The sequence below is a fragment of the Scardinius erythrophthalmus genome (assembly GCF_964197995.2).
Source record: "Scardinius erythrophthalmus genome assembly, chromosome: 6".
Classification (NCBI taxonomy): domain Eukaryota; kingdom Metazoa; phylum Chordata; class Actinopteri; order Cypriniformes; family Leuciscidae; genus Scardinius; species Scardinius erythrophthalmus.
Genome location: NC_138226.1, coordinates 16,251,948 through 16,266,741, shown reverse-complemented (window position 1 = coordinate 16,266,741; position 14,794 = coordinate 16,251,948). Strand labels below are relative to the sequence as shown.

Below are 14,794 nucleotides of genomic sequence, written 5' to 3'. Positions count from 1 at the left end.
TGAGAAGCCTGTTCAATGTGCTTTGTTGTTTTTGATGAAACATGAATTTGCACATATGTGTGTATATTCAGTGATTTGCTATCTCTTTGTTTCTCTGTGGATTTCATTTGAAAATAAAATATTTTTCTTTGCACGTGCCACATTATGTATGCTATTTAAACTATTGTTGTATATATATTCTCAAAGGTAAAAGTACTCAGAAGTGAATGTGAGGAAGGGAAAGTTTCTCTTCCTGGTGTCGGTCCTCTTGTGTGTGCATGTTGAGCTCCAGAGGCAACATGCATACATCACCGTCATGTGTTATCCAATAAAATAGCAACATGTAGCTGGATATCAACACGTGCTAGATAGTCCATGAGGAATGTGTCTTTGCTCACATCTTAAGATGGCTGCTGGCTCATTTCGAAGTGCCACCGTTCACTACAGACTGACTCAGCTGGCATTTCGGCATATAAATATCTCCTAGTCTGAATGCAGCCCGATCAATCCTTTCCAGTTGCCTGTGGAGTGACATAGTTCAACTTTTTAGGCTGTGGGGGAACCCACTGGTCCCTTATTTATAACTCCACCTTCAGCATAGAATAGCCCACCCAGTGTAAGGGCAACAAAGTAAGGTTATGCTTCTTTTCATAATGATATACTATGTGCACTCAGATGCCTGGCCTCATTATACTGCTAGAAATGAAAGGAAAGCTTTATCTGTGATTAAGCTGCAGTGTGTTTATGCTGTGGGCAAGAAAAATGCCTGGGGTCCTTCTGATGCATTTTTTTTTAATTGTTTATGCAGTTTAAGACTAGGCTATTTGTTTTGAGGTTTGGAGCGGTTATCAAAGTATGAAGCAAAAGCAATGTTGCACAGGATATAATAACCCACTTAGACCTCCAAGTTTTGGAATATGCAGGTCAATGTCCTGTTTTACCCAGCTGCTCTGAATACCTTGTAGTTGGTCGGTCTTCCTGGTACCCATGACTCATGTCATGCCAATCTGTGTCCTGTACAAGAAGTGACCAGTGACATGGGTGTCCTGTTCTAGTGCATTGTGTTTTGGTACTGTAGAGAAAGCAAAGTTATACCTAATAATCAATATTTTAATGTGGATTTTAAGTAAGGAATTTTCAGATTGGGTGGTCCTTGGGGTTCGCATTTTCTTTTTAAAGAAATAAAAGGATTTTGTGCAGTATATTTTTAGGGCTGTCAAGGTTCATTTGTGTACTTTAGATTTTAATGAAATATTAAAAATAAACAGTTTTTTTCATCATCTTTCAGTTCTCTTTTCTCTGTTTTCACTATTAGTTTTATGTGAGTTAATTTTCTGTGAAGTCTCAGTGCTGTTTGCATTTGATATCTTAGTGTTTAAACAGCATTCTAAAGCATTTTTAAACATGAGGTCATGGCAGCACATTGATGAAATTTTGCACATTCTTTAAATCTTGAGAGATTTAGGAGGTCATGTGCACTAATCAGTCTTTGTATTTTGTAAATTTTAATGAAAAGCAGGAATTTCTCATCACAGTTTCTTTGTGTTTAAACTATTTTTCATCCCAAAGCTTTGATGCATAAATCAAAGAGGTGTATATTCCTCATCTGGTATCAAGCCTCTGTGTCATGCATGTATGTAAAGCACCTAAAATTGTATGAATGTCATTGCATTTGGTTATAGCAAGTGAAAGTGAACTTAGTTGTGATAAAAATGTCAAAAAAAGTGTGATAGAATTTTTCTATTTGAATCACATTCTATTTGAACACTAAGTGTAAAGTATAATAAACTGTTTTTTCATTTTTTTATTTTACAGCTTTTGTAATTCATACCCTCCTACTTTCATCCTTACATGTTTGTTTCAGTGCAAATCATTTATTAAACTAAAGAGGGTCTAGCATCATCTTGCAACTGAATATTTGAGACCATTTAAGGGTTTTAAACACTGTCACTGATGCCTGGTGAGGTCGTAGAAGTTTACTGTAGGTGAATGTTTTTGTTGCGCTTTTTCTTGTATGCTGGGAATGTGACCTCAAAACAGCGTTACTGTGCATTGCCTTTTCACTATCAGATGTAAAAATCTGCTTTTTGCAGATTATTCAGGCTGCTTAAACTAGTTACTATATGATTATTTTTGGAAATCTGTGACTGTTCCTAGGAAATAAGCCAATTGTCAGTTAAAAACAAGCAGCCACACCCTTTGTGCTGCTTACACAGGCAGCCCGTTCCAGCAGACGATTGCTTGAAGGATTGTTTGCTTTTCCTCCTGATCTCAAGGAACCTTTTCTCTCAGCTGCACTGTGATTTTCCACCAGTTAGCCTTAGGGTTTCAATGAAATGTTTGCATTAAACCGAGCTATATTTACTGACAGACGTGTAGTGGACCACAGAGGTCTTATTGTCTTTATTTTTTACTCCTGACTCACTCGTGAAGTGCCTGCAGTAATTGCATAAAACCAATTGCAAAGTAAAGAAAATGTACCCATGTAGAACTTGCTGCTAAATTATTCTGGGTGGTTGCCAGGGCGTTGCTATGCGGTTGCCAAAGCATTCTGAGTGGACTTTAATGTGGTTTATAAGGTTTTCTGTATAGTTACATCCCCAGCCTCAAGTCTCTGTGATATTCTGGTTCTATATATAACTCAGGTCCCTCCTTCAATGGTTTTTGCCAGCCAGGGAAAAATTATAAGGCTGATTGCTTCAAGTAATAGCACACCAATTCTCAAAAAGCCATATTATATTGAGTTATGCGCTGAAATCTAATATGGCAGGTTAGGTGTTTGTTGTTCCTGATAGCCCATAAAAAGATGATTTATATTAGGGGTGTAGTTATGCCAGTGACATGGTAAAGCAATAAGTCAAGCTTCAAATGTGAACGTTTTCATGGGTTAGCTCTACAAGAGATAGAACAGTGTGCACAGCCTGCAGTTATGTTTGACTTGCTCTCCATTACTGCCTTGAACAAGTAATCCATGTGACTGTATTTTTATGCAGCAAGCACTCTGTATCCATTACAGGGCTTTAGTTCCTGGAAGATTTGTTTATATCGACAGGATTCTTGTTCACATTAGTGCGTTACGCTCTATGTGCACTGACTGTGCAACATGCTAATGTGTCTCAGAGCTTGCTGTGTCTAAGGAAACTCCAACCTTTGTTTATACCATGCCTGAAACCGTTTCAGATTCTTGTTAGAACATAATTTTCATAATTTCAGGGATTTATTGTTTATGTTGAGCCAGCTCAGAATTGAATCTTATACCATTACCAGGCTTATGGTAGTCATCTAGACCAGGCCAGCCAAGCATGCTCTTCCAGCCTGGTCTGAGCTGGCCTAGTGTGTGTTTAAATTCTGTGGAGCTTCATTTCGTTTCGAGTCTTGCTGGCGTCAGGCCCAATTCTGTCACCCAGATTCATTTGTATTCTCCCAAACAAGATGTGTCTTGCTGATGTAAATCAGTTTTATTTAACATTGCCATAACCTTTTATACACTTGAGCCTTAGAGACAAGCCAGAACATTTCTAAGCCAAGCAAAGGCACAAGAGATCATGGGCGTAATATACTTTGAGGTATATCTGACTTTTGCAACCAGTTAATATACCAGTTTAAAACCCAAAAGCATGAATGCAGATTTGAGTATGGACGGTAGGGACTTGAGTCATGACCCTATACCAAGTTTTCACATTTTCATTTGTAAAATTAAATTCCCGTAATAAGTGAAATTAAGCGTTACAAGGGTAACGCTTTTTCATGGCTTTTGACTGTGCATGAGGGAATTATGCATATGCTGCTTGTGTTCAAAACCCAAGCCGCTATAAATCACAGTTTCTTTATTGTCCCGTGCTTTTCTGTGCGGAGCCTAATGAAACAGCCAAATAAACTCTCCAGGTTTCAACTTTATGAGTAATGTTTTTTTTTGTGTGTGTGTGTACAAAATATTCTTAAGAATGTTCTAAACTTTTTTTTTTTTTTTTTTTTACTCAGGATTGTTCTGGACAAAACATAAGAATTAGAATTCCTGAAAATTATTTTCTTTCTTTTTCTCATAAATAATATATATGCTTTTTTACATTACAGTTTCTCAGTTGTTTGAAACATGACTGTTAGATCCTGGAAAAGAAAATCTTTAATAGCCTACATAAAGATAAAATAAAGATAAAGTATTTTGTGTGGACATGTATAGTGTTGCTGATTTAAAAATGTCTCAACCATGTTATAATTAAACCTATGCCCTTGCACCTAGTTTCAAAAGATTCCTTCTGATGTTCAGGCATATAAAAACAGAGATCTGTTGTCTTAGCTCAAGGTTTCATTCTAAATGATCGATAGTAGTAGAAGAGACCAGAGAAAAGGCCTTTCTGGTAGATTTATATCCATTTGGCTTTTTTAATGTACACTCAGGTTCCTCAGACGTTTCATTTTCTGATATCGTCAGTCTGCCTTGGCTTTTGTATTACTGACTCCTAAATTGCTCCTCAGGGGCTGAACCTAGTTAGTTATGATACCTGCATGTCTCACTACAAAAGTTTAATGTAACCACTGAGCCTTTTTATTGAAGTTTTGTCCTTGTTTGCCTTTCAGTGTGTTGATTTATTGTTTGTATGGTTGATCTAATGTCTTACCCTGTTCCCCAGGTGCCTGAGGTTATTAGCAGCATTAGACAGGTGTCCAAGGCTGCACTTAAGGAGGAAAGCAAGCCCAAGCAAGATAGTGACGAGTCTTTCTACAACTCCCAGAAGTTTGAAGTACTTTACTGTGGAAAAGTGACTGTCAACCACAAGAAAGCCCCTTCAACTCTAATTGACGACTGCATTGATAAATTCCGCCAACACGAGATTGAACGCAAGCGTCTGCGGCTCCTCAGCGGCCAGCGTAGCTCCACCGAAGCCCCCGTAGAGTTCATCATGGGTGACGACCCTCTAAGCTCCTCGCTCTGCGAAGTTGACGAACCTGAGGCAGAACCCGGCTCGATTGAGGAAGACCTGTCTGAGTTGGCCAATGGGAAACTGGCCTTGACCAGCTCCTCCAGTACAGGCAGCTTGCGAGGGGCTCTTCCTGAGTGCATTTTGGAGGACTCTGGATTTGGGGAGCAGCAGGAGATTCGTACGCGGTGTAATAGCCTCGCGGGTGGCCTGCAGAAAAAGCCCAGAGAGACTGGCAAGGGGTCAACGCGTAGGAGACATGCTAGCGCGCCCAATAATGTGCAGCCGACTGATGCTGACAAGAATCGCACAATGCTGTTCCAGGTATTACACACAGACTTTTAGTCTGTGATTTCATGAACCTTTATAGATGATTTCAAAAATGGAAATTCTTTCATCATTTACTCACCCTCATGTTGAAACAAGAAATATATTAATGAGTAGTTATACAATGAAAGTTAATGGACCAACCCTCTACATTGCAAGTAAATCACTCACATAATGCAACTAAATTTCATGCTAGGTGAATAAATAATATCTGTCATTAGCCATTGGCTAATATATTGTTAGATTTCACTCACCAGTGATTGAGTTAGAGGCCAAAGACCCGTTAACACAAAGGATGATAACTATGTTTTAATAATTGTTCTGATTTAATGAGAAGTGGGAAGTCCACACCACAACTATGGTGATTCTATATCCATTGTGTGAATAGAGGGTTGATGGAGTTCTAAACAACTTTTGACCCCACTGACTTTCATTTTATGAACAAAAAACACTAAAATATTTTGTTCTGAGCTCAATTTTTTGGGTGAACTATCCCTTTAACTATCCCAGCCCTACGCATGTAAAAGGCAAATTCTTGCTAATTAGCATGCATGATGGTCATGCAGTCACACGTTTCCCTTTAAACAGTTTTTAGGGGGAGGTGTCTCTATGGTCATTTGGTTAAGAAATCACTATGACCTTGGTTGTTAAGTATTTAAATGCAAATACAGCTCTCAGAAAACACTGCGAGCCGAGTTATCAGTTATCAGACGTTTAGCTTGATATTTGTGTTTTCATTCCTACTGCTTCTCAATAAACAAAATATGCTATCAAACGGCTTTTTTGTGTGCAGGTTGGACGGTTTGAAGTGAATCTCATCAGCCCTGAAACCAAAACTGTGGTTCTGGAGAAGAATTTTAAGGAAATCTCGTCATGTTCACAGGTCTGTGTGTGAAAGGATTAGGTTTGTTTGGTTTTAGGGATAAGCTCTTTGTACGTCTCATATTTAATGTCACCATATGTTGTCACACAGTGCTATTCAAAACAAGTACCAAGCAAGTGACATGAGGTTTTGTACTAATTTAGAATATTTATATTTTTCTTTGTCATAAATTGATGTTCTCATAAAAAGACCCTTCAAACTGCCATATTTCTTACTGTTGTCTATGTCTTATGATAAAAGTGCATGTTTTGCATGTGTATAACGACAGTGATCTGAATATTAAAGGGGGGGTGAAATGCTCATTTTCACTCAATCTCCTGTTAATCTTGAGTACCTATAGAGTAATATTGCATCCTTCATATCTCCAAAAAGTCTTTTGTTTTATTATATTTTTAATTGAAAGATTGACTGTACCGAGTCTTTCCGGAAAAAAACGAGCGGCTGGGGGCGGGCCGTGTGGGCGAAGCTAAAGCTGTGCTAACGCGCCGAGCTAACAACGCACAGAGACATTTGTTCAACAGTTTTACTCACCGTTCCAACGCACGACCGCGAACCTTTATCATTGTGACTGCTCGATCCTTAAGCATTAGACGATCTGGGCTTTGTTTATAAAACAATCATCGTCGAAATGCAGGGAACAACAGTCTTAACAGTTACACAACTCCGTTTATGCTCAGGAAAACAAACTCCATCCACTGGTGCCTTAACGCCGGGTTCTTTGGGAATCTGTGCAGGGTTGTCTTGCCCTGGCAACCAAAAACACACTTCTTTGGTGACATTGACTTCCCAAAAGCCGGGCAGGGCGCTTTGATGGCGAACTGCTTTCACTCTCTTGCTCTGAGTGCGCGCGCGCCCGCGATCTTACCGGAGAAGTGCCCTTAGGACCCATATAAGGAAATTCCGCCCTCTCTTACGTCAGACAGAGCCATACTCGAAAAAAACTTTCCGAAACTTGTGACAAACCGGAAGGAGTATTTTTGGAACAAAAATACTCCTTCAAACGTACAACTTAACTTTTGAAACTTTGACCATGTTTAGCATGGGAATCCAACTCTTTAACAGTGTAAAAAACTCAGTATGCATGAAACAGTAATTCACCCCCCCTTTAAGGCAATAAGTCACTCAAGGACAAGGTCATGTGTTGAGTGATTTTACCGTAGTTAAGGGGTGTTTTAGGCACAACACTAGGTGTCACTGATTTTTGTTTTTGTAATGCTCATCCTTAAAGGGCACAGCATTATTAAATGTGTTGATGTAATTTCCACTGAAACATTAAGACAGGGCGGGACATATTGAGCAGCTCCTCCCCTTTTAAAAAATAGACAATAGCGTTTTGTTTATATGACAGCTCAGTAAATCCGTTAATCATCTAGAAAATATTAAATGTGTCAACAAGTGACTGATTTAAGCCCAGCTTCAGCGTCTATTTATAATATAGGGGGCAGGACACTTTAGATTCTAGAGAATCTAAATGAGCATTTATAAGCATTTGATTGGACAGAAAATCTGATGAGAAGCTGCAAGTGCAGCATGATATCATCATAATCATTGAACCATATTGGCGAAAGTGAGAGACTGTAAGTTTTAAAGACTTATCTTCTAAATGCAAATTTTGTCATTGTTTTGGAGAACACTAGCTTATAGATAGCAGTAAGGCTAACATATTCATACTAAAAGCCAAAAAACTTTAACTATAAAGGATACTATCATGTTCATTAAAAAAAAGTCTATGTATTTACCAATAATAATACCTACAAGGTGGTGCATTAATATAAAATTCAGTTGATGGGTAATCACACTTTCTTCCACTTAGAATTCAGAGGTAGAATAATTTGTTTTATGAAGTTAATTTTTACATGTTGTGTGTCAATGTGACTTGCAGCCCTGTATGTCTGTTAGTCTTTTATGGATGTAATTTCTTGTGCCCACAGGGTGTTAAACAGACAGATCACTTTGGCTTTATTTGTCGGGATGTGGAGGAGTCTGGCCCAGCCCAGTATGTGTGTTACGTGTTCCAGTGCGCTAGTGAGTCCCTGGTGAGTCCTGACCTGCTTGCAGCACCTGTTGTCACCGCACTGATTAATTATTCATCCTAAGGTACAATGGAAACAATGACTCTCCCTTGCCTATCTTGTGGACATTACCTATAGTACGCTGATTTCTCTGCCAACTGAATGCCACCCAGAGGATGAATAGGATTAGACCTGTGTTTTTGCACACGATGTACAGATAAGGTCTCATTGTACAACTGATATGCAAACATGAAGGTTTTTCCTTGTTTTTGGTCTATATGGATGCTTTGCTGTAGACTGCTTCCTTGATTTCTAAAAAAAACAAAACAAATGAAATGTTTTGACTGAATGCACAGCACCATGAGTAAAGGTTTAAAATATGAAACTATTTTGCCAAAAGTGTAAACATAATTCTTAAGCAGAATATGCTACTGCTTACAAATTTTATCTGAGCCATTTCATGGCCATAACAAGCACATGATATGCACAGGCTTCATATTTTCTGTTTTAAAATCCTCCAGTATGACTGGCCTAAAGACCTTCATTGTAAGTCTATTACTGTATAATTCTTTTTCTTTCAAAGTATTTGACAACATTGATGCCATGAGTAGAGCTTAAGTTTGACCAAGAATATTCTTTTAAAGGTGAGGTTTTTTTTTACTTTAATTTTATGTCTACAAATGCTTTTCTTAGGTGGATGAAGTAATGCTCACCCTAAAACAAGCCTTTACCACAGCAGCAGCTATGCAGAGCTCCAAGAACCAAATCAAACTGTGCGAGGCTTGTCCAATGCACGACTTGCACAAGCTCTGTGAGAGAATAGAAGGTAAAGCCACCAGCTTCCATCGACTCGCTCAATGTACTCGCCCCAGTTTTAGCACAATATTCCAGTGTGTGTCTCTCTCAATGTCCCAGGCTTGTATCCTCCCAGGGCGAAACTAGCCATTCAGAAGTACCTGTCCCAACTGAGCGACAACGAGCAGGTCAACATATTCGAACGGGTGCAGGTAAGGAAACCAGGAACATTTTTGCAAACAAAGTAACTAAATATCATTTCATTCCAATTCTCTATTGTATATTTAGTTTATGTTTTCTCATGCATTAGAAAATGAAGCCAGCATCTGATCACGAAGAAAACGAGCTTGTGATTCTTCACCTCCGACAGTTGTGTGAGACCAAGCAGAAATCTCATGTTCATATTGGAGAGGTCTCACAGGTAGCAAAAATACACAAACAACAAAAATGCACCACTTACTTCGCTCGCCCACGCCGCCTTGCAGAGTCATGAAACTGTGACCTCCCTCTAATAGGATAAGACAGGTTGTAAGAGTCATCAGAATAAAGCTAGAGATTAGAACAGAGCCCCTGAATGAATGCAGGTGCCTTTCTAAACATGTGCAAGACTGTATGTTTTCAGAGTAGTTCACCTCTGTTAACATTTTTCTCATCAAGCTTTTAAAGTTGAAATGAAATCAAATAGATCCCCATTTACTTTTATATATATAAAATGTGTGTATATGTACAGACATGCAGACAATTTTTATAAGGTACCATGGAAACAACGATCCTATCTGCCTACCCTTTGAACTTTGCAGTGAAAACAATGGTTTGCTGAGAAAGTCATAGTTGGCAAGGCTTCCAATGTGCTCAGTCTGTGCTTTTAAGCTCTTTTGGATACTGTGGCAGAGTGTTGGTTTAGACAAGTGCCGATTTATCCCTGATACCTGGTGGTCTGGCTTACATCATTTTAAAATCTATTAAGTGAAATGTCACCAAGTGCAGAACATGCATTCCTCAGAAAACTGTCTAATCGTACAGGGCATTCATTCTCACTTATTCGCTCCTTTTTATTCCTTTGTGTCACAGCAGAATGCTTCTGGCAGCACTCTGACCTCTGATAACTCCAGTGCGGGCCGCAATAAACTGGACTTGTTGAAGAACAAAGCCCGGAGTTCTTTGACGAGCTCCCTGGAGAACATCATCTCACGGGTATGTGTGTGTGTGTGTGTTGTCTGTTTGTGTCTTAATGGTTTATGAATGGGGATTGACCCATTTACCCACCCTTGTACTATGAATAATACCTTTGTTTGTGTACAGTACTATAATAACTCAACCATCTGCTGTATTTACTCACAAAGCAATATCATTGCATAAGGATAAAGTCCAGCTAAACCTGAATTTTCCATTAGATGTCTGTGGACAGTTCACTAAAAATTAACCTTTGGTCATTTACTCACCCTCATGTTGTTCCAGACTTGTATGAATTTCTTTCTTTCGTGAAGCTCAAATTAAGATTCTTTTTGGATGGTCACTATCTGCTTTTGTTACATGGAAAAGAGCAACATTAAAATACTTCAAACTACACATACCTTCTTTTGTGTTCCATGAAAGACTGAAATCATACAGGTTTGTGAATGATGAATGATATGTTGATTAAAGGATAACAGAATTTTTATTTGATTCATTATTCAAAAAGTCTGTGTAGATGTAAATTCTGACATTCAAGTTGCTTAATTTCTTCCCTAGGGAGCCAACCGGATGCGAATGCGCCTGGGCAGCATGGGAAGCTTTGACCGCGTGAGTATCACACAACACGTGAATACTGTCATTTTAACCCCAGCTCTTGTTCTCTCCCTGCCAAGAATCACATCTCTGTTCTGCCCCTGCCAGCAAGCATGCCTCTGTGGTGTCAGTTACCACCACATGCATTCACCACATAAAACCAATGCTGTGTTATAATACACTACATGTTCTTAAGCATCAGCATGAGTAATATGATTAAAGCTGGCCTGTCAGTCTCATCAGGGGGTCTCACTTGTTGGGGTTGGCTTGTTTTGACCCTGTCCACCTCGCTGTCTCGGTGGGGTGTGAAATGTGAGGTGTGTGTGATGGTAAGATCGGGTCTCTGAACTCCATGGAAAACAAATCAGCTCTACCTTCCCACAGGGTCCTCACATGGCCTCAGAGGCACTGTCAATGTGAGCAGCCTTCTCTCATGCTTAAACTTCAACTCTCAATAACATGTTACAATCTAACAGTCCATTACTCATGGCTCTCTTCCATGTTCTGTATGTACTGTGAATCAGTTCTGAGAATACAGTAACTCCAATAGAGTTATCATCATATAGTGAGTCTACTCTAAAACAATGAGAATGATTGATTTAAATGCATAGTTCTCCCAAAAATTAAAAATCTGTTATCCTTTACACACACTCATGTTGTTCAAAATTACTTTTTTCTTCTGGGGAACAAAAGAAGATATTTTGAGAATTTTTTTTTTTAAACCATCTTTGTAAAATTAAATAAATTTTTTAACGAAAAATATCAGTACAAATGCTAAAAGAAGTGGTTGCAAAATTAATTGAATGAAATAAAATAAATACAGGGTTCTCAAGGTCATGGAAAACCAGGAAATATCAAGTTTATGAACTTGTATGTACTATGAAGTTTATGTAGTGAATATCCATTTGTCTAGTTATGCTCTGCTCTAAAATATTTATGTGATTAAATATTGCTTAAAGGGGAACTATTATGCCCCTTTTTACAAGATGTAATATAAGTGTCCCCAGAATGTGTCTGAAGTTTCAGCTCAAAATATCCCACAGATCATTTATTATAGCTTGTTGTAAATTGCCATTTTTGAGTGGAAGGAAAAACATATGGTGCGTCCCAATTCGCATACTATCCGTCCTAAATAACATTCGAAAATAGGATTAGTACGTCCCAAATCGTAGTATGTTGAAATGAGTGTTCCAAAGATACCCGGATGGTCTACTATTTCCGGTCAGAATCCGAAGTGCAGATCGATGCACACTCTAACGGCTAATATTGCCCATAACCCATCGCGCGTTGGACGAGGATTCGGTTAGAACTACAAACACGAGTGAAAAGTGTTAAAAAACTACAGACATGGAGGACGCATGAGTCTGGCGGTTAAGAGAGGTGTAGATAAAGGGGTTTGAGTGATTAAGTATCAGTATCTAACCTCATGAAAATGTATTTATTCAATGTTGTCTACATTATATTGCATCTGCAGATGCTTTGTGAACTTTTGTAAAGATACGTTTAGCCATTAACTTTTAAATGCATCATTATATTCAAATTGCAAACACATGAAGAGAGTCTTCGCATGAAAGACCCACGACCGTGCAACTACATTTCTCTCCGAAATGGTAGGATTTAACTGTGACAAGATGATTGACAGGGCAGTTTACGGTGACAGGATGCACGCGACAGATCTGTCCGTTAAGATGACGAAGTAGTATGTCCCAAAGCTTGCCTACTCTTTTGCTACACACTCAAAAGTATGTACTTTTTCCTCACAAAAAGAGTACATACTTTTAGGGTGTAGTATAAGTAGGCGAACTGGGACGCAGCAATACTCTTTTCATGCATGTATCTTTAAATGCAAATGAGCTGCTGCTCCCCACCCCCACTTTCCAGAAGAGGGCAGAGTCTTTACAGCTTGTGCCTCTGATAGACATCACTAAAACATCTGTTTTGTTTTGATTATCTCTATCACGGTCACATGGCATTTCAGTTCTTCATCATCATGAAAGTTTATTATCTGCATCAGTCTAAACATCTGATAAACGGTTTTTCTGAGCATGTGTATATTAGATCTGTGTATTAAAGGTAAAGCAGCTTAATATAGTAAACCTTCTGCTATATATGCTGTTAATATGAATATTGTAAACACACACTGGTTTTATATTCAAGCACCATTTAAAAGTGAATTTTGCATAATACTTTTTACTTTTTACAATCCTTATTCAGAAATCTCAAACAACTGGAAAAATCATGGAGATTCATTGGTCAAAATGTATGCAAACCAAAAATGCTTCAAAATATACAAAATAATTTTGTATACAAATTAAGTGGCATCTGTAAACAAATTATGCTAAAACTATTTCTAACTCTTTTTCTAAGCCATTTGAATAATCACTGGTCCAAAATCGATCGAATCATGCGCTGTGTGAAGGCTCCTATTCGCTTTGTATAACCGTGCCAAGAGAGCTATTATATTGTTTGGATCATTTGTTTTTCCCAAATTTAGCTGTAGGCAGCTGAAGGAAGTGGACAGGGTTTGTGATTTGTGCGAGTGAAAGGAGAGAGAGCGTTGTGCAGCCGTTACTGGTTTCCTGGCCCTGCTGTGTACTGACTCACAGGAGAGCATAGGTTCAGGAACTGCCATAGCACAAGGACAGGAAACAGAGTGAGGAAGAGAGCCAGAGAGAGACCCTTCCTATAGCCATCACAGTAAACAGCAGCCAAAAACCTCCATTGTGCTGCGTTCCACCTCCAACGGCTCATGTGTGTGTGATGTGGCTCTGTGACACAGACTATTAACACACAACAGATCACAAAGTGTGCAGTCACTCTACCGCCAACCCAGCCACTTCTGACTGGGGAAGTGACCGAGACAGGACGGGGAGAGGGAAAATGCTGGGTGAGTTCAGAATCAATAGTTTGGTGTAGCTGGTGTCAAGTCAGTTGTTTTGCTTTGCTTTGTCTGAAATTTGAAGGTTGTACATTCATATCTCAGTAAATTGCTTGTTTCTGTCTGGGATGGATCCTTGCTGAATTTGAGGTTTGACTCGTTGATAAGCTGAGTTGTCTGACATTAAATATAATCTCATCATCTGAGGTTGTTGGGTCCAACTCATCGCTGACCCAGTTCATTATCTGCTCACCCTGCAGGGCGACTCTCCTGGTGACTCCCCACCTGGGACTCCACCCAGTTACCTTGAGGACGACCCAGATGCCCCGCAGTTCCGTCGCCGGGCACACACCTTCAGCCACACGCCCATCAAGAAGAAGATCTCCTTCACTGAGGTTTCCTCCCAGGCCTGTAAGGCTCCACTGCGCCGGCAGCAGTCTTTGGCCCCGGAGCTGCTGCAGAACAGGTAATGCATTGCTTCCTGTTTACTCTCATGTGATAAAGCAATTTATCTCTTTACTTCTGTTATTCAACAGTCATATGATGTATAGACAGTCACAGCAATGTGCTGATGTGCTGAAAACCGCTTGTGTTTATTTACAATCATAAATATTCTTTAATACATATAAACTCAAATTTTAGCATGAATGCTTACATGGTCAAGAGTGCATGTGGCATGTCTGTGTATTGTTGGATTTAGCACTAATTCAAATCATTTAGAAAATGACTAAATCTAGAGAATGTGATGCCTATGATTTTTATTGAATTTTGTGAACTACAGTATATTGGTTATTTTAATGAATTTTATTGATGGGAGTCTGTCAATTGTTTGAAAATTAATTTAATTAATTATATTATATGCCAGTAAATTTAACCAGTATCAGCCTTTACTGAGAATTTCCCCCAATTGAGGATGTTATATAATTGAGTCTTAATATTATTGAGGAATTTAATATATAGGTCAGGGGGGCTTCAATTCAGTTTTTTAAAAAATTATGAATTGTGCGATATCAAGACATTCAATTGATGGCTCTAGTTTTATAGTGTAAGGAATTTATATTTTTTAATCACTTTAAATACACACACACATATATATATATAAATTTAAATATAACCAATGCTGTACTGATACATTGTCGGCTGTAATCGATTTAGTATAGGTAAAATGATAATATGCTTATGAGAGCTTATGTATTTTTGTCAGAGCTTTTACTTTTTGAACATTTAAAAAAGT

At 38.7% G+C, this 14,794-nt stretch overlaps 1 protein-coding gene across 6 annotated transcripts in view; it reads left to right on the top strand.

Moving 5' to 3' along the window:
• Window positions 1-14,794, top strand: part of tbc1d4 (TBC1 domain family, member 4) — a 34,131-nt gene that overhangs the window by 3,860 nt on the left and 15,477 nt on the right. For 3 of the 6 annotated variants that reach the window (XM_081369279.1, XM_081369278.1, XM_081369275.1), the window contains exons 2-10: window positions 4,611-5,222; window positions 6,019-6,108; window positions 8,040-8,144; window positions 8,814-8,946; window positions 9,036-9,127; window positions 9,226-9,336; window positions 9,990-10,109; window positions 10,647-10,697; window positions 13,821-14,026. In XM_081369279.1, the coding sequence (XP_081225405.1) occupies window positions 4,611-5,222; window positions 6,019-6,108; window positions 8,040-8,144; window positions 8,814-8,946; window positions 9,036-9,127; window positions 9,226-9,336; window positions 9,990-10,109; window positions 10,647-10,697; window positions 13,821-14,026 (1,520 nt within the window). Of the gene's footprint in view, window positions 1-4,610; window positions 5,223-6,018; window positions 6,109-8,039; window positions 8,145-8,813; window positions 8,947-9,035; window positions 9,128-9,225; window positions 9,337-9,986; window positions 10,110-10,646; window positions 10,698-13,820; window positions 14,027-14,794 lie in introns of all 6 variants that reach the window. The other 3 variants (XM_081369277.1, XM_081369276.1, XM_081369274.1) reach the window with 1 other exon arrangement.